Genomic DNA, 25,258 nt, shown 5'->3' with positions numbered 1-25,258 from the left:
CTTGAATCTACACTACCTGAGGATGCTACCACAAAAGTTCCAGCTTTGCTGGCCAAATGGTTTTTGAGAGGAAAATATTTTGAAAAATACATTTTACAAACAAATTTATTTATTATGTTTTGGTATTCCCCCTTTAAAATGGGTGTGGTCCTTCATTTTATTAAATTTGAATCCTTTTAAGCTAAGGATGCTGTGTGCCAAATTTGGTGGAAATCGGCCCAGTGGTTCTGGAGAAGAAGTCAAAGAAGTAAAAAGTTTACAGGCAGACGGACAGACAAACGCCGGACAAAAAGTGATCAAAAAAGCTCATTTGAGCTTTCAGTTCAAATAAGCTAAAAATACATAGGTAATGTATTATTCTTTTCTTTCAAATGCTAGTCAGAATTCAGTTATAACAAATATTAGATTATCCTAGACTTTGTGAACATTTAACAAGACAAATTATCCTAGACTTTGTGAACATTTTACATGACAGATTATCCTACACTTTGTGAACACTTAACAAGCAGATTATCCTACAATTTGTGAACATTTAACACACTTTGTGAACATTTAACAAGACAGTTTATCCTAGACTTTGTGAACAGTTAACTAGATAGATTATCCTACACTTTGTGAACATTTAACACACTTTGTGAACAGTTAACTAGATAGATTATCCTACACTTTGTGAACATTTAACAAGGCAAATTATCCTAGACTTTGTGAACAGTAAACAAGGCAGATTCTCCTACATTTTGTGTCTTTTATTACTGGTGGAGCTCTTGTACATGCACACAAAGTTAATATACACATAATATAACAATATAAATTGTAAAAAAAAATATTCTATTGCTCTATTAGTATGACATCATTTGTATTACACAATAAAACTCAACTAACAATAAAATAAAAACAAAATAATAAAGAAATCAGAGAGGAAATTTCTCACACAACTCTTAACAAAATTCGAATGATTACCACACGAAGAATCAAAAATATACATAAAAACAACATTACACATGAACAAAATAAAACATAGCACTTATAATTAGAAATATCACATGAAACAACGAACACCATTATCATCATCTCACATACAAGCATATTTCTCATTGAACATTGTAAAAAATAGAGAACCCAGCATTCCCAATCAGAGAAAAAACAAATGAAATATAATAATAGACTCATATGGAAAACACATTGTATCTTCTGATTATCTGAAATATACACATTGGTGGCTCCCCCTCCCCTATTTTAAACTAATTAGTTATTCCTTTTAAGGGGGCCAAATTTCATAAGTGGATTCTCCCCTGCAGGCATGCATCCAGTTTTGTAATTTGGTAAGCATGTTTGGTGGAAGCAATGTTCCCCCAATAGTCCTATGCAATACAGGCACCAAGAATTCTAATGATTCCACAGTTTTTATTCAAGCCAAACTTTTATTCTTGTAAGAAAGTTATGAAAGGATCATAAGAAAACAATCTCTCAGTTGAGAACATTTGTCCACAATGACTAGTCCAGATTAATTTACTACTTCAGACAGAATGAATTATAAAGTACAATAGTTGTGAAAAAAAAAAATATCACTGTAAATCAAAAATTAGAATCTGCAGAACAAATTAAATACTAGTTGATTTTGGTTTACTATTTCAAATTAATGTGGGAAAAAAAATTACCAGATTGATAACAATGTGATATAAATAGAGTGCATACTGTAAATAATATGTACCTGTAACCTGAAACAATATACAAAAAGATATATCTTGTTTTCCTCCAGAGAAACAACATTAAATAAAAAAATACTGTGCATGTCACTAAGGATTTGAGATGGATAGAGAACATTCTCCTTTAAGGAGATTTATCCTATCTAAGGTTAAGATAATAGAATGAACTTTGGAAAGTGTTTTGTAGGCAAATCCTTAATCCAGATCTGTGTCTCCCACCCAGTCCCTGGATTAGCTGATCTCTGTCTCCCACCCAGTCCCTGGATTAGCTGATCCTTGCTGCGGACTGTACCGACTGGTCCAGGTAGTTAGTTCCCCTGTACACATCTAGGAAGGAGCAGTAGAGTGGTGCCGGAGCCACACGGATAACATTGGGCTTCCTTTCATCACACTGAAAAAACAAAATACAGACAAATTAAAAGAGGATACACAGAGGTTAGGATACAAATAGCTTATACAGGATATAGAAGGGTTATAGTGTATAAAAAAGGGTTATAAAGGGATACAGACAGGTTATAGTGGATACAGAGACAGGTTTACAATTAATAGAGGATATTGAAGGGTTATAGAGGATATAGACAAGATATAGAGATCACAGACATGTTAAAGTGGATACAGACTGGCTATAAAGGTGACTTACCACTACTCCTCGTTTGGTGAGTTCCTCAAAGACATGAAGGATAGGAACAGAGAAGGACAGCGAGAGCTGGGCCCCCCTCTGGGTCGGGTCTGAGGGGCTGAGGATGTCCACATGGACATGTTTCCAGTCCTCTCCATTTTGACCATTCTTCTTTACTTTCTCTTTGATTTCTCCATTCTGACCATTCTCTTTGACTTCTCCATTTTCCTGTTGTTCATTCCGCTGACCATACTTGTTTAGGATAAGGGCCTCTAGGTAACTAGTCAGAAGTAAAGATTTGGCCCTTATTTCCTTCATACTGGTCTTGTTGAAAATCTGTAAAAAGATTATTTTAATCCAAGCTCTGACAAAATGATTGTTGTTGAGAAATATGGAAAACAACTAGTGACAGTCATCAAAGATTGGATACAATAATATTTTCTTTTTTATGATGGAGCTCTCATTTGTATGTTTGTTTATTACAAAAAATAACCTGAGTACCAGTAGCTTACTGTAGATTCCTTTTATTACGCATGTACTTAATTTTGTGATTAAACAGCTTTGAATCTAATCACGAGAATTTAAAATTGTGAAAGCCGAATTTTTACATAATTCAAAATAGTGTATATTCATCCAAAAAATAAAAGCAAGATTTTAAAATCTGCAAGTGGTGCTTCTTGTGATTTTACGTGGATATTAATTTATTTATATTTATGCTTAGTTCCATGCCTCACCAAGAGACTGAACCTATTTATGCTTAGTTCCCAGCCTTACCAATAGAATGGACTTATGATACCCTGTTGACCTTCTTACCTCTAGACTGGCCTTTATTGAGGGTCCCAGGAATCCCGGGGCATTAGAGATTCTGTACTGTAGGGCACCAGTGTCAGCAGACCATTCTAGAGGTAGAATAATCACTTGTTGAAATACTGCTTAATTTCACATGCAAATCTAGATATCATTTGTAAAACAACCACTATATATAAAATCTGGTTTCTAGATTATGCAGTGATATGGTCTATAACATTTTGAAAATATTGTATCTGTCTTCATTATATTGTAACCAAGTTAAAACCTGAAGTCTGGGCTCAAACTTATGAGAGAGAGAGAGAGAGAGAGAGAGAGAGAGAGATCGAGAGATCATATCTTTCTCTAAACAGCAACCAAGGATACAATTTAAAAATTAAAAGAGATAATGTAAACGTACTACATTTAGCTGTGTATTCTATTTAGCGCTTTTGGCGGAATGTGGCTTCCGCTAAATCAAGTACATCGCTAAATACAATGCATATATGTATAAGAATAGTGCAACTTGTTCAAAAACAAATTTCCGCCTAATATTTTCCACGCCAAATGTAATACGTTTACAGTAGTTTAAAAACATGCATACGGCAGAACTACCAAAATGCTGCTGTTTGTAACATAACCCATGTGTCTTGTTCTAATTTAACAGACAGTAGAGATAACTTACTGTTGTCCATTTTAAATCTGGTGTCTAGCTTGTGTCCCCACCATCCTTTGAGTTTAGGAAAATTATTGTTCTTGTGTTTCTCATGGAGGAAGAAGCCAGCCATACATCCTGCTCCACTGTTCAGGTACTGATTCAGAAATTGTACACTCCCATTATAAGAACACAGTTCCATTCAAAAGATTGCAGTTAAAGCTATTATGGAGACTGGATGGTCAACAAACTATCCGCCTATCAGATCCTTTTTTTAAATTTTAGATATACAGTAAAACTTGTTTATTATGAACACGGATATAGCAAATTCTCAGATATAACGAAGTATTTTTGAGTCCCTGTTAAAATTCTTAACAAATCTTCGCAAAATTTTATGGTTATAACGAATTCAGATATAACGAATTTACGGATATAGCAAACTGATTTTGAGTCCCATAGAGGTGAATAATAACGAAATTTAACACTTTTATAACGAGTTTTGTTACAGTTTAAAACAGTTTGTACTACCATTTAACATAATACTGTGGTTTTATCAATATTCGTTGAATACCAATTTCGTTGTTTAGTTGATCCACGAAATTATATGTTCATTGAAGTGCAATTTTTATTAACAATTTGTATTGATAGGGTCACTGGCCACGAATTTACGTATCCTTGAAACTGTGATTTTCACTTTATCCACGAAAATTGATGCCCTTGAAAATTAATGAAACCACAGTAGTTTGAATGAGTTTATTTCCATATAAATTTTTCGACTCAAAATTCGATTGTTAATACATGTAGTATCAAAGTAATGTATTTTTATTCTAAGCCTCAATTAGCAAAAAATATAGTCTGGTGGATGAAAACATGTATATAGTGAATTCGCTATAGTTATCATTATTGTATACGTATATAACGAATTACAGATATAACAAAGTAAATCCATAGGTCCCTAGGACTTCGCTATCACCAAGTTTTACTGTAATACTCTAAGCCATAAATTGACATTTAGTAAAGAAAAACTACAAATATTTAAGCTTTAAACTTCGGTGTTTACTTAGTCTAGTATATAGAGCTCTTCTTCTGAAGGAGATTATTATTGGCTACAACCATTATGCTCTCTTTAATAACTCTAACCTACTTTGTAAGTACACCAACAGGCGAAGTCCACTCCCCATTCATTGAGCTTCAGTTCCACATTCCCAGCAGCATGAGCCAGGTCCCAGCCGACGTAGCAACCCTGAGAGAACCCAAATAAAAGCAACAAACAAAATCAGAGCTTGGCGAGCAGTAAAAATAAAAGCTAAAGAGCTGATGAGCTGTAACTCATGGTTTGTGAACAATAAAGACATGATCACATTGATCATACAGATTTGATCCAAATTATTTTACATGGTCTCTACAGAATGACTGGATTTTTCGTTATTGAGAAAGGAAACTTTTCACTTTGGTTCCTTCCACTTAATTACAAATCCACCTTATAACAGTATGTGGATATTGATAACAGTTCTTATCTCAGGATGAGGTACTACATGTAGTATTTTTGTTAGGGGAGGGGTGTTTTTACCTTTTTGTGGCCTGCCTCTGTGATTGTGGGGATATCAAACACCTGCCCTGTGTAGTACTGGGTGCCACTCAGGCATATCACTGCAATGGAGTCCCCCTCCTCCTCAATTTTAGCCAGAATGTCCTCAGCTCGAAGAAGCAGTTCTCCCTTGAAAATAAAGAAATCATTTAATACAGTTAAATGTATTTAATAAAATTAAAATTTTTAAAAAATCAGCAGAAACTTAAAGGCTATCTGAGAATACACTCCAACCTTCCGTGGTTCTATCTCGATCATGGCTGTTTTGGGGTCATATCCATGAAATTCTATTTGACTTTCTACAGCATACTGAAGCGAAATAGTTTTTAATAAAACAAGATCAATCTATTTATATGTTCAGTGAAAAAATAACTGATCAATTGATTTATAATTTTAGAATATGGTAAACAACATAGGATATTCTTTGTGGGTAACAGAAACTCACATGGTCTGAAGGAAAGGCCTTGCTTTCAATCATAATCTTGTACCTTGTTGGGGTGGGTCTATAGAAAGAAATCTGAAAAAAAAACCTTCTTTTATTACTTAGGAAATTGAGACTTACAATAAATGCCTAAAAGGGGATGATGATCATATATTCAGAGTGGGTGACAGATAGCATACACTACAGCCCCAGATGGCTGTAAGTAACAAATCTAACCATATTAAAATTACCAGTAGACATATTGGTTGAAAATGTAGTAGACAAGTACAATTTGGGAAGGCTGGAAGAACTTATTCATGTTCAGAGCAACTCTCTCTCTCTCTCTCTCTCTCTCTCTCTCTCTCTCTGTCTCTCTCTCTCTCTCTCTCTCTCTAAAAAAATTAACTTTGACCTTTTGTAGGGCCTTAAACTTACCCTTTAAAGATTTACAATCTTGACAAGGCATAACATTCAGAAATGAAATGAAATGCTTAAATTTGATACATAGAAGAATAAAAACAATGGTCAAAAGTCTGAACTGCAAAGGCAGTATGCACCAATATTTTATCATGAGTGCAAAGAAACTCTCCGATATTGATATCTTATTTGTGGAATACAGTAAATAGATCTCACCAACTGTAAATGGAGATTGACGGTCAACCCATTCATGACTGCTACTTCTTCTTTCTTTGCACCTATTGAATGTTTAATGTTGAATGTTAGTACATTAAGTCATAAGATAAAGAGGGGTAAACACCAATATTTCAACAACAAAAGTTCGAATAATTTCAAAATGTAATAATCAATGCCTTACCTACAATCTTCCCCATATCCTCACAAAAATCCTCATCAAACCACGCCCAAGGCAAGTCCCCAGAGGTGTGGCCTTCCACTCCTCTGTGTAAAAATAATTATCCTGAATTAGATCATCTTGTTTGCACACTAAGGTACTGTGAGCAATCTCACAAATGATACCCCCGCTAAGAAAATATAGTAACTCAAGCTATTTTCTTTTGAAAATCAAAGAACATGTAGGGAAGTACTGTCGGGACTTGATTATTACGGGTATTTATTTTAAAATCAACGATATGTAATTTTGTTGGCTGTATTTGAAAAATCATGTGCATTTTTTTCTAATATGAATTCTCCCGTTTTTCGGACAAGAATTTTGAACTATAGATAGAAAACCCCATATAAATCATGTTGCGTATAATATTTAAAGATAGAATTAATGCCATCAAATGCTACCGTGCATTATGTATCAGTAATCAAAATATTTCTGGAAAATTTTATCCAGGCAATTTTTGAACAAACAATAAAATAAAGTAACCTCATAGGAAAGTTGATTAAAATCAACCCCCAAAAACGGATGCACCATCTTTCTTTTGGTGACCTTGAACTTGCAAAACTGACCAAAGCTCAAGGTCAGAACATATTGTCAGGTAATAAGGTTCTAATCATTTTCCATTACAAGATATGGCCTAGACAGGTGGTTTGGGTTTTTTTTGAAATTCCCTTGACAATGAACTTGAACTTGCAAAAAAGAAACATCTTTAGGTCATATTTAGCAATCTTTAAATGAAGTAGGAACTTCTTATCATTTTCCATAAGAAAGATATGGACTGGGCATTACTGTACACAGACAGACAGAGAAGTTGATTCCTAATACACCCCCCAAAACTTTGGGGGTTTTTTTTTGGGGGGGGGATGTTATAAAACCTATCTCTTGGAATTCAATCAGAAACATTATTATCTATGTGATTTTTAACTGAATCACAATTTGCCCCCCCCCCCCAAAAAAAAACAACACCCCCCCCCCCCAAAAAAAAAAATAAAAATTATAATTATAATAAACAAAACCATCAATTTCACAAAAGGATAAATTCAAGTTCAAGTCTTATTTAATTTTTTTTGTTCAAAATAAAATGTGAGATTTTTATTTATTAATCTTGGTTATATTTAATGTGAGAGACATCAGAGTAGGGTTGAGTGATTTGACCTCAGCCATCAGATGTCAGAAGGGTGTTACTGTATCCATTAAACAAAGACTTAGTGTATGTAACACACAATGAACAAATCAGCTTTTTAAAATAATAAGTGCTTTTGTAGGCCTGTTTTATAAGATTTTGGTGGCCTTGAGCAAACATACAGATCACATGACCATCATTAAATGTCATCACTGAGAATGATCTGCATGAAGAACCATGGTCTTCCGGTGGACTGCTTTCGACAGGTGAAACTTGTGTTACAGGTAAGGTCAAACCTGTCCCCTACTATCTCCAGTGTCCGTTTACAACTAGCCAACAAGTCATGGCCCCATTGAATGATTATAAAACACAACCAACTCTCCATTTTCATACGTGCTTGGTCAGTGACTTTCTGAGCGGCAGAGTTTGCAAGTGAGGGATTTAACTTAGTGTGCACAATATGACGACAAAGGGAGGATGTCAGGACCCGTGTACCCTGTAATGTACAGTGCTAGGTACACATGCACTGACCAAGTTATGTTCAGAGGTTCAACTGATAAAGGTAAGTATAGATAAGTTCTACTGATTGTAAACTTTATTACATAAGTTATCTTTACATAATGTGTTTGCTTAAAATTGAGGTGGAAAGTTACTCTCCTTTTTCCAATCACTTATGGAGAGGGGGCTGCAATATATAACCTCTCTCCTATTTCCAATTTTCCTTGGACAGGGGTAAAATACTATTGAAAAGGAGGAAATTGTCAAAATAATAGACAATTCGCTTAAGAGTAATTAAAGTGAAACATTAATTGCCAATTCTATCATCAATGTACCTTTAGTTAATATAGTGGTTAACAAAACCAAATTAAAAGAATATTGTAAAGATTTAATGTGAGTGATCAACTCATTTGAGATTCTTTATTGACCACTTAAGGAATTCTTTGACTCAACAAAATATAAACTCCCTGATGTTGTTGCTTTAAAAAGTTATCAACAAAAATTCTGTAAAGTTCCTTGATATTCTATTTCAGCTCTTGCTCAGCTATAAATACCACAATAAATTAATTGATATGAAAATTATGAATTTTTCTCAAATATCAATTAAGTCAAGGCATAATGATATACTTCCAGGTAAATAAGTATAATATAAAATTTTTGTTATGTGCAAGTTCCACTTATGATCATTTCTAAGTAGTTTTGTGTCCTCTATACTTCTTTACATCACACCTGTTTCGAAATGTATTTTCGGAAACAGAATATACCTGGTACTTACACAACACCTTTTGATGAGCTTTCTAAATGTTAATGTTATAAAACTTTTGAAAAGTTACACAGGTTAAAATAAATACTGTAACTTTGATTGATTAGTACTAATCTTTAACACAGTACATGTACATCTCAAAGCTCTTCTGTACTCTGTAGAACACAGACCTATTGCTTTGTTTCAAACTCCAAAATAACTGCTCCTCAAGTCATTTATTCAAATTCACATATCTGTTTTGATGAACTTTCCACACTGCCTCCTAATTACGGCATTGCCTGTAATATATCACTGATGATAATTTATGTACCTTGAAGGCAGGGATCATTTGCGGCTTGTGTTTCATGACAAGGTTTTATGTACGTGTACCAGTGGTCAAACTAAGCTCGTACTGTATATCAATTACAAAATTCCTGATTCAGTTTATACACATTTACCTGTACATATGTCTTTAAGCTTGTAACAAAAAATCAATGGAGAAGGTCATTACGAGGTGAACCTTCCTGAGATATCAGGATTGTTGACAACAGACATTGACTTCATATCATATATCTGCTGATCCAGTCAGATATTTCGGGACACAATTCATATTTCAGTATCTAACTAATTCACATCTAATTTAAAAATAAATATTCTACAGTCAAGGCTGACTATAAGCGAGTTCGATCACAAACTACGGTCCCTGTAGTTCGACTAAAATGAGATCAAACTCACTTTAGTCTGACTAAAATGAAACCGTGGTCCAACCAAGGGAGAGACTCTGGTCTGTCTCTAGTCAGGTAGTTTAAAGATGGTGGCGGAAAGCGAAACCTCCAAATTTTGCTTATTTTAATCAGCACAACATGCAATGTGTTAAATTTTAGTGCACACACATATGATTCAATGTGTTTACAAGTTATTTTCCTTCTTTTTTCATGAACAATAAAATAACATCTTCCTCATTTTTTTAACCAGACATCAACCAATGTGCGTTCAAACACAGACATGCCCACCATAAGTTTTTCTTACTACCGTGGTTGATCTCTAGCTAATGATCGAACTCGCCCTATCTAAGCCTTTTTGTTTTAGCCTGATAAGTTAGCTTGTGTACTAAGAGAAATAACTTTAATTAGATTCCCTGACAGATGATATGAAAACAGCCTAAGTATATTGACAAAAAAATAAATGTCAAAATTTGTTTCATTTTGCATGTCTTTGATATACATGTACCTTTTTTATCCAACATAAAACAATCACATGGAATATATGTATATACTTCATTATATGTACTAATGGTAGGGTACACCATTTACAAACTATTTCTGTAGACTTTTAGCTCTGTACCACATCTAAAAGTTCTTAATACAGGCACACATTTGGGTACATTTTTCTCCTTCAGCTAGTCAGCATATTTTATCAAAATCTATTTACATGTATATATGCACATCAATTTTATAGGGTCTAAAATCAGTGATGATGCATTTATCATTAAAAAAATAAAAAAAAAAGACCAGAACTATTGATACTATTCAAGACAAGTCAATTTTATTCACCTCATTTAAAAAATACAAAATCAACACATCTCTTGATTACCATTGGTGAAAATAAAACAGACTCTTCCTTTTTATCAAATGAAATTTATTAATAAATTAACCGAATGAAAATAGAAGTAGCAAGGCACCAAAGACAAGCAATTTTTAGTATTGCCACAAATGTCCTCACAGGTGACCAAAATTTCAAATGCCATATTTAGTATAACATTTGTTTGATTGCAGAATAAGTTATAAATCCCTGAAAATTACTCAGTTTCTTTTAAGTTCAAGACTCTGTCAAAAATCATTGGACTGGAACCAAGTTCACACTTGACCTGTATTTTCTTATAAATTAACTTTAAATGAAATATCTACTTTACAAATGCATCACTTCAATAGTTAGAGAGTGGAAACTAAGAATTTCTTATTTTTTCCTCAGTTCAAGAGGCATCTGGTATGGGATAACTCTGTCAAAAATCATCGTAATGGAACTAAATTTAAACTTGATCTGTATTTTCTTGTAAATAATCTACATTTGTACATATAAAATATCAGCTTTATATTTGCATCTCTTCAAAAGTTAGAGAGCGGAAACTGAGAATTTCTCATTTTTTAAATAGTTCAAGAGGCACAATTCTGTCAAAAATCATGAGACCAGAACCAAATTACACCTAAACCTGTACATTCCTATGACACATCCATATATCAAATTTAAGTGAAATGTGTGCAACCATTGTTGAGATAATGGTCGGAAAGTGAATTTCCCATGTTCTTCTAAGTTCAAGAGGCATAACTCTGTCAAAAATCAACAAACCAACACCAAATTCTAAGTTAACCGGTATATTTATAGGATACAGCCATATATCAAATTTGAGTTGAACGTGTGCAGCGGTTGTTGAGATAATGATCAGAAAGTGAATGATGACAGAATAACAGATCAGGGTAACACTATATGCCCTAACCATTTCAAGGCAACGGCATAAAAATTTATGAAAATTCATTTTATCCAAAAGTACAGCATGTAAAACATTGCTATATTCGATCTTTTCTGTTTGTATAAATTGACATTGGTATTGTATAATTTTTATTTGTCTTCTATAATTTACCGTTTTGCATTAAATAATTTTCATTTGAATTCTATGTTTTTTCATTTGCATTGTATAATTTTCCAATTGCATTGGATAAATTATATTTCATTCATATTGTATAATTTTTCATTTAAAAATCCAAAATTTTATTTTCTGAATTTAAACATAAATGGAAAAGATCGAATATTGCATGCAAAAATTATCAATTTAAAGCACAGAAAATTTGCACCAGCTTTTAACTTATTACCTGTAACCTATTTTCTGACACATTCTGTAGAAAAACTGAGTACCAAAAATAACTTGCTTCTGCTTTTTTCTTAAACATCCTCACAAACCCCAGAAGATGAAGTGTGTTCAATACATCTACAGATCAAGAGTCTCTATTTAACATGTAATAAACCCACACTACTTCAATCTATGATGCTAGTGATTCTGATCAGAAGAAATCTAGATGCAGAAAAGTGACAATTAATATCTGTACCAAACATGTCCAATCTTTTTTTTTTTTACTAATGATTTGTGCAAATTGTGTAAAGTCTAATTTAGGTATATTAGCATAAAAAAAGCACGCTTTTCATAATTTTCAAGCTTAATGTATGTGAGGAACTGTGGCTCTACTGCATGTCAACCAGAGTTTTACCATACAGCTACAGATCTGCGGCTACTATGAAATCCACTCACGTTTTTACCCATTTGTTGACCTCCACAAGCATATACTCCTTGAACTTCTTTGGACACAGCCCCAGCGAGTTCCCACAGAAATACACACAGTCCTCCTCTGGGTCTACCAGTCGCAGGTCAGCTAAATTAACAGAAAATAATGTCAACTTTATCAAGAGAAAATCATGTCACTTATCTACATCAAGGGAAAATGATATCATTCAACTATATCAAGGGAAAATTATGTCAATCAACTATATCAAGGGAAAATTATGTTACTCAACTATATAAAGGGAAAATATGATACATCACTCAACTATATCAAGGGAAAATTACTAGCAAGTCAATCAGCTGCGATAAGCAGAAAACCAAAAATCAAAAAACTTGAATATTACTCTGAGATTTAGAGTAAAACACAAAGTATCATGCACCTTCTCTACAAGAGAAAAGCATCTACAATAAGTCAAATCTTACTTTTGGGGAGATCTTTCATCTTGGGGTAACAGAAATCCTCCCGCAGGTGTCTAATAGGGTCAATGCTGTCCATGTACTCGGCAAACCTTCTGTCCGTTAGGTCCAGCCCCTGTTCCTGGGCGATCATTTTTAATTGCTCCAAGGGATGATGGGTAGTGTTTCCATTGGGAACCCCGTTTTTCATTTTTTTAGAGTAATCACTGTCACTTTGAAACATTTGTCTTTTGATGGCAGTCTGGGCCATGTTCTGTCAAACAATTTAACAATTAATATTAATGCATGCTAGATCATGATCAGATGCCTAACTACATGTAATATTGACCTGTCAGCTCAGCTATCTATACATCTATATTTGCATGCCAAAAGTACGTCAATTTTTCATTGTTTTCCTATATATTTCATTGATTATTTCATTCATTACGGTTTAAAGGTTTTCTGTTGTTATTTTTGTCAAATTTTGAAGAAAATTATACTGATTAAAGTTAAGATTCAATTTGCACTTTTACATACATTACTATAGTTTTGTGACAACTCATTTGTAAAATTTGATATTTCAAACACAACACAAAGATATTTTTTTAAGAGCTCTACTATATATCTTTTGCAATATGTGAGCCGAAAAATCTTACTTTGGCTTGGTAGCATCAAATTGCAGGAATAGAAGGTTGGACAATTATTTAATATGATGAAAAAAAGCTAGAGAATTTCTTAATTCATGAAGCCAGGTCTTTTCAAAATCGGTTCAGTGGTTACTTTATAACAATTCTTTGAAAAATGTTGGTTTTCAATGAATACTTTTGGAACCTTAGGGTAGATGGCCCTCATAGCTGGTAATTAAGTGACTAAATAATGTTTGACTCTGCATTCCACAGTCAAACATACAATATATATATGACTTACAATTAAACCAGAACTCATTTCAGAATCATTTGTAAACATCCTTCATTAGTGAAGCAAAGTTCCTGTTTCATAGGATATTAAGCTCAGGAAAGCAGAATAGTACCGGTAATTCTGAGTTTCAAAGGCTGAATCAAGGGAACAAATGTCATTGGGTTTTCTGACATGTTGCGCAGTTGTTTTTATATATACATCAAGGAAAAAAATTTATTGTAACTGGGAAAGAGAAATAATTACAGACCAGACCGGGATTCGAATACCGGTGCCAAATAGCTCAATAGGTAGAGCACCTGACTAGAGATTTAGGGGGCCCGGGTTCGAATCCTGATCTGGTCCGTCATTATTTCTCCATCCCCGCTACAATATGATACACAAACCTAAATTTCCTATGTTTATGTTTGAATAATGAAAATGGGGCATATCCTTCTTAGTTATGTAGATAGCATCCTGCATAAATGAGACATTGTGGTTAAATACATTGAATTACCCTGAACGAAACCTTCACATGCTCAAGTTAATTGTGTCAACCAAATATTTCATGTCTAAAATTTGTACAGTATATTAAATTTGTATATTAGATTTAGATTATTTTATGTTATTCTAACGTTACAATGGAACATATAATTCATAATAAAACGTAATTTTTTTAGCATATTAAATACACACTACACATGGAACAGTACCAACGAGCACATTAATCATTTCCATATGAAGGTGTGTGTCAAAGACGAAGTTTGATTGGCTGTGCAATCAATTAACATTAATGGGAAATTTTCACAAGATTTAAGTCAAATCAATACATCAAAATAGAAAACATGCACATCAAGATTACCTTGGAATGAATAATATTGTTCTAAATAGCCTAAAGTTCAGTGTTAGCTTCCCTCTTTTCCTTCCACCTGAAAACGTCCTTGACCGCTGTCAGAAAAATCCGATCCCGACTGGTATTTAAATGGAATAACAAAATACAACACATACCAATCGTATTAAACAACAAAATAAACTAACAAATTCACTGGAAAGGTAGAAACCTATATTTTTCGCTTTATGGGTTTTGTTTATATTTATATCGTTTTTTATTATATAATAAGCACTTTGATTTAAAGGGGCATGATCACGATTTAAGTCGAAAATTATTTTTTCGATTTTAATGTTTACAATGTTTCAGTAAGACATTTTTAATAGGCAACCAAAATTTTAGTGTCATTTGTTGAGTTAAAAGCGAGTTACAGAGCTTACAATTCTTCCCTATGTAAACAAAGCTTTTGTTTACATTTTGAATGTTGAAGGGAAAATCCAGTTTTAGACCTAAAATGAATGTGGTAAACGTAAGGAACTGTTTATTTTTTGCTTAAAATGAATAAGAAGATAGTCAAATAAGCTTTTAAAAGATTTTTTACTAGTATATTGAACCTATGTAAACAAAAACAGGGCACGAGCCTTGTTTACATGACGAAGAATTGTGAACCCTGTATTTTGCTTAAAACTCATTGACTCACAGGCACCCAAATTTCATTTGATCATTAGAAATGCATTCCTAAAGATTTGTAAATAATAAAAACAGAAAAATATAATTTGACCAAAATCGTGACCATGCCCCTTTAACATTCCATCGTAACATTCAACATTACAAAGCCCCAAAAGTATTTTTTACTTGGTAAAAGATTTTTAAACATTATTCATACAAAAAGTAAGGCAAAGCTGTAATTTTAACTCTGATATTTATCGATACAACATAACAGCAAACTCAATGTGTTCAGAAGATGCACATCACTGTTTTTCGTGTGAAAAAAATATTCCGGCATTTGTAGATTTATGTACCGTAGCATGTATAATCTTTTGAATTTTTTGAAAAATAATTGATGAACACATAATTCTCTCGAGTGATAAATCATAGTCTAATAAGGAAAAATTGAAAATGTGAAAATAGTTTATGCAAGTTAACACTTTCAAGAGGAGTGTGAAAGATTCAACAAAATTATTTAAATAGGCTATAAGAACTTAATCAAAATATAATTTTATTTGAAATATTTGAATGCACAAGGTACAATGATGTATTTGCATTTCTATGACGGCATTTTTCTATCAAATACGTCAACATGCAAGATAATTACGTTGACATGGAAGATAGTTATGTCAACATGCAACATAACTATGTTGACATGCAAGAAAATTGCAATCAAATAAGAATTATAAAACATCTAAAAAATCTCAAATATTGACATATAGCTTATAAGTTGCATGTCATGGCATGGAGCAGGTTAAAGTTTTTGTTGCAGGTGCCCTCTGATGATGATATCTTAGTTACTACTGGTCCTAACTTCACCAAACTTGTATGGATGGTGCGTCTTATGATACCGATGCACCAGACAGGTTCGAATGCCGAATCTGAGCCATAGGTTTCGGATGCTGGAGGAGATTAAGGTTTTTAGAGCTGGTTTAAGTTTTTGTTGCAGGTGCCCTCTGATGATGATATCTTAGTTTCTACTGGTCCAGACTTCACCAAACTTGTATGGATGGTGTGTCTTATGATACCGATGCACCAGACAGGCTTGAATGCCGAATTTGAGCCATAGGTTTCGGATGCTGGAGGAGGTTAAGGTTTTAAGAGCTGGTTAAAGTTTTTGAAACAGGTGCCCTCTGATGATGATATCTTAGTTATTACTTGTCCTAACTTCACCAGACTTCCATGGATGGTGTGTCTTATGATACCGATGCACCAGACAGGCTTGAATACTGAATCTGAGCCATAGGTTTGGGATGCTGGATAAGGTTAAGCTTTTTGGAACAGGTCACATGTTTAATAGATAATAGTACTATTTCAAACTTGCATAGTCGATTAAACTGTAATATGAATGAATTGCAAAGGTAACTTCAGATGCAGAGCTTGATCTCCATTATCAAGGATGCTAAAAGATATATCTTATTTATTACTGGTCGTAACTTCACCAAACTTGAATGGATGGTGTGTCTTATAATACAGATGCACCTGACAGGCATGGATGCTGAATCTGAGCCATAGGTTGCGGTCGCTGGAGGAGGTTAAGGTTTTAATTGCTGGTGCCCTCTGATGATGATATCTTAGTTGTTATTGTTATACTTTCATGTTAAATACTGAAATATGATTGGTTAAGACGCAGTTAATAATATTTACTATTACCCTCAGCGTTAGCAACGCACTTGGCAACGGGTAACATTAAAAAATGTTACATGCGCGAAAATTATGCGCGTACGGTTCGCTGTAGAATTCACGTTATTCCTATATAAAAGCAGTAAAATTTTCTTAAAAATTTTAAAAAAGACATTCAGTATAACAAAATAAATAGTGCCTGTTTGGGAGGATAACAGTTGAAATTGACACCCCTCGAAAACCATTGTCAACCTCCGCTTCGCGTCGGTTGACAATGGTTTTCTCGGGGTGTCAATTTCAACTGTTACCCTCCCAAACAGGCACTATTTATATACTGGTCCTAACTTCACCAAACTTGCATGGATGATGCGTCTTATGATACTGATTCACCTGACAGGTTTGAATACTGAATCTGAGCCATGGGTTGCGGATGCTGGATGAGGTTTAGTTTTTTGGAACAGGTCACATGTTTTATTGATGATAGCTTGCATAGTTGATTAAACTATATTATAAATGAAACGCAGAGGTTGCTTCAGATGCAGAGCCTGATCTCCATTATCAAGGATGCTAAAGAAATCTCCTTCCTCACTCAAATCTGCTTGATAGATAGATGTGGTTGTTGTTAAATGATATAACATGATTCCTATGATGTATTATTGTATGATATAAAACACTGTTGTTTAATATGATACAATATAATATCATATGTTATATTAAAAAATGTTATATGATACGATATGTTATTGTATCATTTTTTTTTTATATTTTATGATATGATATTGTATCATACTATTGTTATGTATAGTATTGTAAATTATGAAACAATATTGTATAATATTATATTGTATTATTTAATTATAATTTCATCACATGATACTATTAAATATGATTTTCCAATATATAATATTATATCCTATGATACAATATTGTATAATCTACAATATTGTATCATATAATATTGTATAATATGATATTGGTTTCTGAAATAAAGAATTATATCACATGAAATTGTATTATATGAAATTGTGATATTATATAATATCGTATCATATGATATATTGTATAATATTATATTGGTTTATATGATGTATTATCATAACACATGAAATTGTATTATATGATATTGTTATATATATTATTGTATCATATGATACAATATGTATAATATAGAATTGAATTATATAATATTTTATTTAATCACATGATAATGTATCATTTGATATGATAAAATGTTGTATCAATTTATATTATATCATATGATACAATGTTATTTTATGTATCAAATATGATACAGTATCATACAATACAATACCATACTATATTATACAATATAATATCATATGTTTCAATGTTATGATGTATTATGTAATATGATATTGTATCATATAATACTATATTGTATTATATAAATAGTGCCTGTTTGGGAGGGTAACAGTTGAAATTGACACCCCGAGAAAACCATTGTCAACCGACGCGAAGCGGAGGTTGACAATGGTTTTCGAGGTGTGTCAATTTCAACTGTTATCCTCCCAAACAGGCACTATTTATTTTGTTATACTGAATGTCTTTTTTAAAATTTTTAAGAAAATTTTACTGCTTTTATATAGGAATAACGTGAATTCTACAGCGAACCGTACGCGCATAATTTTCGCGCATGTAACATTTTTTAATGTTACCCGTTGCCAAGTGCGTTGCTAACGCTGAGGGTAATAGTAAATATTATTTACTGCGTCTTAACCAATCAGATTTCAGTATTTAACATGAAAGTATAACAATATATATTATGATATTGTATTATATGATCAAATACAATAATGTATAACACATTACAATGTCATATCATACGTTACAATATCATATCTCATCATTGTTTATTACGGTATTTTATTGTATTATATGATATATATTGTAAGTATGATAGGATGCAATTTTTAATTTAATATTATTGTATTGATTAACATATGAACATATGATTATCATATGATTTTTAAACAGATGATATACGATATTTTGTCAAAACAGAATCCATGAATATCCAAGATCATAAAGTATGATTTTCATATAATATGATAAAGGTGGTGTCATAAAGGTGATGCCTAATACAGGTGATGCCTCGTCTCGGCGAGCTTTGTAATCTGTGATAACGTATGTTTTTATTATATGGCGACGTTTTTACCGTGCATGTGTGCACAGCCATTTTAACTATGACAGCACACCAATAGAGTACGTCCATCTGACAGGTGGCTGTCGTTTGTGGAATTCCAAGATAAATAGACCTACAAAATTAGTATAAAAACAACCCAACATTCTCAGTTGTGAATATCTTTATCGCGAGTAATCTAATTAAGTGCACGTTTATCCAAAATTATGTTTAGGTTATAGTACATATGTTTGGTCAAGTCTCTTTTCAGTCTGATTTGTAAATGTTAGATATCAGTTTTTACGGAAAGTTCAATTTGTTGACATCTTCTTAGAAATTTAATATTCATCCATTTGCCGATTCGAACGAATGAATAAGGGATTTGAACCCTGCATTGTGGCCACTGCACCATGAAGGTCGACATTTTAACACATTAAATAATTGGATTTTTTCCCAGCCCATAAGGATTTTTGGAAGACTTGATCATGACCTATTTATAAAATAGCAAAGATGGGATAAATCTAATTATCAAAACAAATCATGTTTCCGATGTCTTCTATGATATATGTCATTGAGTGTTAAACAATTTGGAAGCTTCATTACAAAGTTTCACACTGGAATTGCATGCTTCATTTCATGGTGTCCCCTATATTGTCTTAGTTTTCTAACATGCACGTGTAGCTAAAAGCATGTGCTTGGGCAGAACCCCTCTGATTCAGACACCCGGGGTATTTGACTCTCCTTTAGATAGAATTTTAAAAAAAGTGTTATGCGATGTACACAATATGTCCCTCTTCAAATATCAGTAAATTATGTGAGTTGTGAGTTATGGTGTGTACATAATTCCAAGTTAACTTTTCCGCAAGTCTAAATTCACGAATGTGTGTGTGTGTGTGTGGGGGGGGGGGGGGGGGGGGGTTGGTTTACTGTGCTCAAGCACTTGCCGTAGCTACCAGCTGCTCTCTCTCTCTCTCTCTCTCTCTCTCTCTCTCTCTCTCTCTCTCTCTCTCTCTCTCTCTCCAATTATCCAATTATCATCAAGTTAAAGTACACTGAGTAGAAAGCAGACATTGATCAGTGCACCAACACCAAATCCATGTTTATCTCGGTCAAGGTAAATACATTCCGGGTTTATCTCCCTCTACCTGACCGTATGACGGTACCCTACACAGGTGGGCGTCCTACTCTCTACCACCATGCTGGACTGGGTCTGGAGCCTAGAACACATTGTCTTCAGCCTCACCGCTCTCATTCTCACGTTTATTTACATCAACAGGGGCTGGGAGGAGCTCCTCAGGATCCTGGTTATTGGACTCAAACAACTGCCGGGGGTGGAGGAGGTTCTCAGGTATGTGCTGAGACAGCAGGTCAAGGACTTTGTTCAGAACTCGACGTTGAGGAAGAGTGATGGATCCGCGCCTAAAGTTCTCGTACCAAAGACAGGTTAGCGTTATATTCACCCGACTATTGATAATAATAGGTCTATAGAAAGTCAAAGAGTGAATGAATACAGGTGATTCAGGTATTTAAGGTGGAATGTCCCTCTGATAAGAGAGATAACTTCTGTAGAAAATAATATCACTTTGTCTCTGTTAACTCACAATTATTGAGGCATGTAACAACAAGGGAGGTGGTGCATGGTCCCAATTTATGTTGGAAGGCGATACACTTATTTGAATTCAAAGATAAAAAAAGAAAATTAGAACTGAACCCCATGGCTCTTTTGAAGCAGGGGGGCAAAAAAGTAAAGAAAACTAACAAAATATTACAAGAAATGTATCATAATGATAAAGTATTTATGAGGCAATATCTACATGACTATTCCTCCCCCTCTCCCCCCTCCCGATGGATTTATTCTTTTTCGAATATAACTAAATTTTATGTACTAGTTCAGAAAATGTACGGTACATGATGTTTTAGGCCGGAGAATATTTGGATGGAATATTTTTATTTCTCTATCTATAGCTCGTTCACAGAGCTGAATGAATTATAATTGGGAAAAATGTGACCAAGACAATTACGAATTCTAGACTGTGTTTCAGGAATCCCCACCGATAAATTGAGGGAGGAACTAAAGGAGCTTAAGGGGCGAGAGACTGACCCCGAGGAGGGGAAGATCTTTGCCTATGTCTACACACAAGAGGGGGACCACTTTGACATCCAGACCGAGGCTTTTGCAAAATTCCAGGGTAGGTAGTGTACATGCACGATAGAGCACGAAAATTAAAGAATGACATGGTCGCATTAGACGCTACAAATCTATAGATAATTACATCTTTTAACCTGTTTGGTTTTATGACAGAGAAGCTGGGGTACTCCGTGGACCATGACTGTATCGTGAAGGAGTTCCACCACGCCTTCCTTCACGAGAACGCCCTTAACCCCATGGTCTTCCCCAGTCTCAGGTAGCAGTCCACTGTTTCATTTTAAAAGTTCTTAACAAAACGATTTTGATGACAAATCTAGACTTAAGGTGTAATGGGACACCTCCATATCTTGACGTGCTTCCTATCGAAATAAACAATAAAAATCAAGTTTACTTGATACACTATAAACTTGGTACCTAACGGGTAGCGCAATGGGTTAGAGCATTAACTACGAATCTGTAAGTCATGAGCTCGAATCTCGCGATGGCTTTTATAATTTTCACCTTTTCAAAAAATGTTAAATCATATTTTTAGTCAAATAGTGTAATATTTGAAAAATCTAAAACAGTGAAAGATTTTTCATTATAATGTACTTTTATCCACATTAATATTGACAAATATCATATGCCACTTTAAACAATAATAGATACAAGGAAAAATATTACTCATCTTTATTAATAATACATTTGTCTAGATGGAAACGCACGACTTCAAATTCCCGAAATTAAACTGCTCCAGATGAACTTGTATTTTTTGTTTTAGAAAGATGGAAACAGAGATTGTAAGCATGACAGCCGGTATGTTGCACGGAAGTGATGAATGCGTCGGATTTTTAACTTCCGGTGGGACTGAAAGCAACCTGATGGCCGTAAAGGCCTACCTGAACCGCGCCAAGAAAATGTACCCCACCATCAAAAACCCAGAAATCGTTAGTCTCATTTCACAATAGATATAGTGCGATTTTTTTACTGTGTATATTAGCGGTGTCTGATGCAGCCTGCTCTTACTGTAGATCGCACCTATCACGATACACCCGACCATAGACAAGGCGGCAGACTACTTTGGTCTGACTGTAATTCACACGCCAGTGGACGAGGGGTTCCGAGCGGACGTTGAGGCTATAAAAAAGGTTGACGATGAATTCAAAATATAAAATTGTTTTTCGATTTATTTAAACATGAAGATAGCTTCTTCTGTAAAATATATTTTTATTAACAGAGACTATTGCATTTTGTATAGAGACACATATTAATTATACGATATGAAGTAACTTTTTGAATTGTAATATTTTTATAACTGTTTTAATAGTTCGTTATACTTGTGCCTTTATATTTGACAGGCCATCACCCCGAACACTATCCTACTGTGCGCCTCTGCCCCTCAGTTCTGTCACGGCATTATCGATCCTATCGAGGAAATTTCTCACCTCGCCCTGAAGGTCGGACTTCCCCTACACGTGGACGGGTGCTTCGGGGGATACATGTTGCCATGGTAACACAAGTAATTGAATACAAATGTGTGTCCATATCCTTGAAATATTTCGAATGTGTCTACGAATACCAGCATAATGCTAGATATTGATTTTGAATTTCAAAAAATTGTGACTGAATTTGTATCGGAAGAACTTAACATGTAGACGATGTTGCATCACCACTTGGTCTTCCACGTGCAGAAGAAGATCATGAAATGCAAAGTGTTGTGTTTTATTGTCAGACATTAACAAAAGTTTCAACGTAGCTATTGTTATTTTGGTGATGCCATTGTTTGTCCGGCATTTAGCATTCTCAAACACGGAAACAAAATTCGTTTAATTAAAGGATACTAGCAGGCAACATCTGAGAGCTTTATTTCATGACCAGTCGATGCATGTTCTGTATATTCCAGGGTTGAGAAGCTGGGGTATGATATTCCGTCTTTTGACTTCCGAAATCCCGGTGTGACCTCAATGTCAGCTGATGTACATAAATATGGATACGGGGTCAAGGTATAAATTTAACTTTACCAAACCATACCATTACAGGATAAGCGCACCATGCTCGCTTTGCTCCAAAACAAAGCGACATGACCCCTAACGAAAAAAACCCCTCAAAACAAACCAAAACAAACCAAACCAAAAGTAAATAATTGTATGACAAAAAATCATATTTTTATATATCTACATACCTTCCCATATGCACTTTAAAAAAAAATTTTAACGCAAAGACAATCGTTAATCATTGGGGATCTATCTGTAAAAAAAGATTACAATTAATATAAATCATATACGTATATTCCTTTTTTCATTTATTTTGACTAGGGCTCTAGTGTAATTCTATACAAGAACAACGACTACCGGCGTCACCAGGTGTACACTTACGCCAGGTGGCCCGGGGGCCTGTATGGCTCACCTAGCATGGCCGGAACGAGACCAGGTGAGCTATTAGTAACAAAATTGCCAGGTGGTATAAATTGTGTGATCTATGATATCGTGAATTGTATTACTGTTGAACATATAGAGGATGTCCCGGCGACTTTAGATTGAACCTTTTGTTTATTAAACAAAATGGTAAACGCTGTATATGTTCAATTTCTAGCAGTCCAAACTCCAACTGATAAAGTTACAGTATAAACGGTCCAACTTGCTTTCATTTACACTAGGTGGTAACATCGCGGCCTCATGGGTGGCTATAAGAGCTCTGGGTGAAGACGGGTACATGAAGCGGGCCAAGGAACTAATGGACGCCACGGATCGACTCAAGGAGGGTGTCCGTCAAATCGAGGGGCTGAAGATTCTGGGCACGCCTCACATGACGTGCTTCGCCATCGGTGCGGCGGATCCAGAGGTTGACATACAAGCTGTGGCGGACGTCATGGACGGGAAAGGTGAGAGATGTATATTGTAGATGAATCCAATGAGTGGTTGTAAGTAGTTGTTATATATATGGTAAATTTTACATTTAAACCTTCCCAAATAAATTCAGAATGCTTAAATGCAACATTACAGCTATTTACATGATTATTTATAATTTACAGCACATACATACGAACTATGCTAACGTCAAGTATCATTGTGTCATTCTTCTTCTATAATCAATATATATATATATATATGGGGTGTCTTTATATATATATATATATATATATATATATATATATATATATATATATATATATATATATATATATATATATATATATATATATATATATAAATTGCATGTATGTTAAGTCTAATCATTTTGTACGCTAAAAAGTACAGTCTCCTAGAGGAGTGGGGGTCAGAATACCAGCCTGGTCTATATTGTCTACATTGACGAGCTGCTACATACAATTTCAGTTTAATTATCTCAATGGATACATTTATCTAGGATGGAAGATGGAACGAAATCAGACACCGAACTCTCTACACCTGTCCATCCTACCGTCACATATACCCGTGGTAGATGACCTCCTGACTGACCTCAAGGCCGCCACAGAGAGGGTCAAGGTCAGTCTGTCGGTTTCAGATGTTGGTGATATGTGTCACTTTACAAGGTGTTCTGTGTTACTTTTTGAGGTCATAAAAACTGAATGGTTGGATGATATGATTATGTTGTGAAAGAACTACTGTGTTTAATATTAACTCAGAAATAGTGGATTTCTTTTTGTAACAAATCGTTATTGGAAAATTATATAGATAGATCTATTTACCCCGTGTCCTGGAAATGTAAACACAAAAGCTATCTTTACAACTATACATACTAGTATACTACAAAAATGTATATATATGCAAATTATTTTCTATTTATTTCCAGGGGGACGTAACTCTCTCAAAGAATGGGACAGCCGGAGTGTACGGAATGATTGCCACAATTCCGGATAAGTCCATCGTCGACGATTTCCTAGTAGAATTTTTCTGCCAGGTGTACTCCTAGCTGATTGGCCGGACCGGAAGAGAACATTTTCTGTTCCGGAAGTGTGATCTCTAATGTTGACTATTTTTACAGAAATACTCCAAATGATAGTTTGTTATGGATTATTAAATTTTCAAAACATAAAGACTTCTTCCATTTTTCACTTCATTTAAAAGAAGTTTTCCCCTCATTCCTGACAATGCAGTTCCGTTTAAGATGATTTTACCAGGATCTGAAGCAACACAATGGTCCTCCGTCGATACGACTGACAAACTATATGGTCGCCATATTCCAATAAATATTAATCTTAAAGATTGATATAGTTCTCATATTTCT

At 34.2% G+C, this 25,258-nt stretch overlaps 2 protein-coding genes and 1 long non-coding RNA gene across 3 annotated transcripts; 2 read left to right on the top strand and 1 right to left on the bottom strand.

Moving 5' to 3' along the window:
• Positions 1-725: 725 nt before the first annotated feature.
• On the bottom strand, positions 726-14,624 carry LOC105325807 (kynureninase). The gene is made up of 13 exons (XM_011425520.4): positions 14,466-14,624; positions 12,737-12,983; positions 12,284-12,404; positions 6,590-6,672; positions 6,409-6,470; positions 5,800-5,871; positions 5,589-5,663; positions 5,337-5,483; positions 4,911-5,009; positions 3,797-3,923; positions 3,139-3,224; positions 2,347-2,661; positions 726-2,097 (listed from the first exon to the last, which is right to left on the bottom strand). Exons 2-13 carry the CDS (start codon positions 12,978-12,980, stop codon positions 1,972-1,974), a joined length of 1,557 nt encoding a protein of 518 aa, XP_011423822.3. The 5' UTR covers positions 12,981-12,983; positions 14,466-14,624; the 3' UTR covers positions 726-1,971.
• LOC136275248 (uncharacterized) lies at positions 8,033-14,545 on the top strand. Its single transcript, XR_010713775.1, has 2 exons — positions 8,033-8,304; positions 12,191-14,545. It is a non-coding gene; the product is annotated as an uncharacterized lncRNA (long non-coding RNA).
• Positions 14,625-19,985: 5,361 nt separating the features above from the next.
• LOC105325808 (sphingosine-1-phosphate lyase) lies at positions 19,986-25,067 on the top strand. The gene is made up of 11 exons (XM_011425521.4): positions 19,986-20,346; positions 20,946-21,092; positions 21,206-21,308; positions 21,813-21,978; positions 22,063-22,179; positions 22,390-22,541; positions 22,935-23,034; positions 23,347-23,461; positions 23,688-23,912; positions 24,398-24,516; positions 24,824-25,067. The coding sequence occupies exons 1-11, from the start codon at positions 20,100-20,102 to the stop codon at positions 24,941-24,943; spliced, it is 1,611 nt and encodes a 536-aa protein (XP_011423823.3). The 5' UTR covers positions 19,986-20,099; the 3' UTR covers positions 24,944-25,067.
• The last annotated feature ends 191 nt before the right edge of the window (positions 25,068-25,258 follow it).

This window comes from Magallana gigas, chromosome 5 (genome assembly GCF_963853765.1).
Source record: "Magallana gigas chromosome 5, xbMagGiga1.1, whole genome shotgun sequence".
In the NCBI taxonomy this organism is placed as follows: Eukaryota; Metazoa; Mollusca; class Bivalvia; order Ostreida; family Ostreidae; genus Magallana; species Magallana gigas.
This window is presented reverse-complemented; position numbering and strand designations above follow the sequence as displayed.

Coding starts and splice junctions, on each gene's coding strand:
- LOC105325808 (XM_011425521.4), top strand. CDS start 20,100: ATGCTGGACTGGGTCTGGAGCCTAGAACACATTGTCTTCAGCCTCACC. Junction 20,347..20,945: donor AGTTCTCGTACCAAAGACAG/GTTAGCGTTATA, acceptor ACTGTGTTTCAG/GAATCCCCACCGATAAATTG. Junction 23,035..23,346: donor AATATGGATACGGGGTCAAG/GTATAAATTTAA, acceptor TATTTTGACTAG/GGCTCTAGTGTAATTCTATA.
- LOC105325807 (XM_011425520.4), bottom strand. CDS start 12,980: ATGGCCCAGACTGCCATCAAAAGACAAATGTTTCAAAGTGACAGTGAT. Junction 5,872..6,408: donor TCAATCTCCATTTACAGTTG/GTGAGATCTATT, acceptor TTTTTTTTTCAG/ATTTCTTTCTATAGACCCAC. Junction 3,225..3,796: donor CAGATTTAAAATGGACAACA/GTAAGTTATCTC, acceptor TTCTACCTCTAG/AATGGTCTGCTGACACTGGT.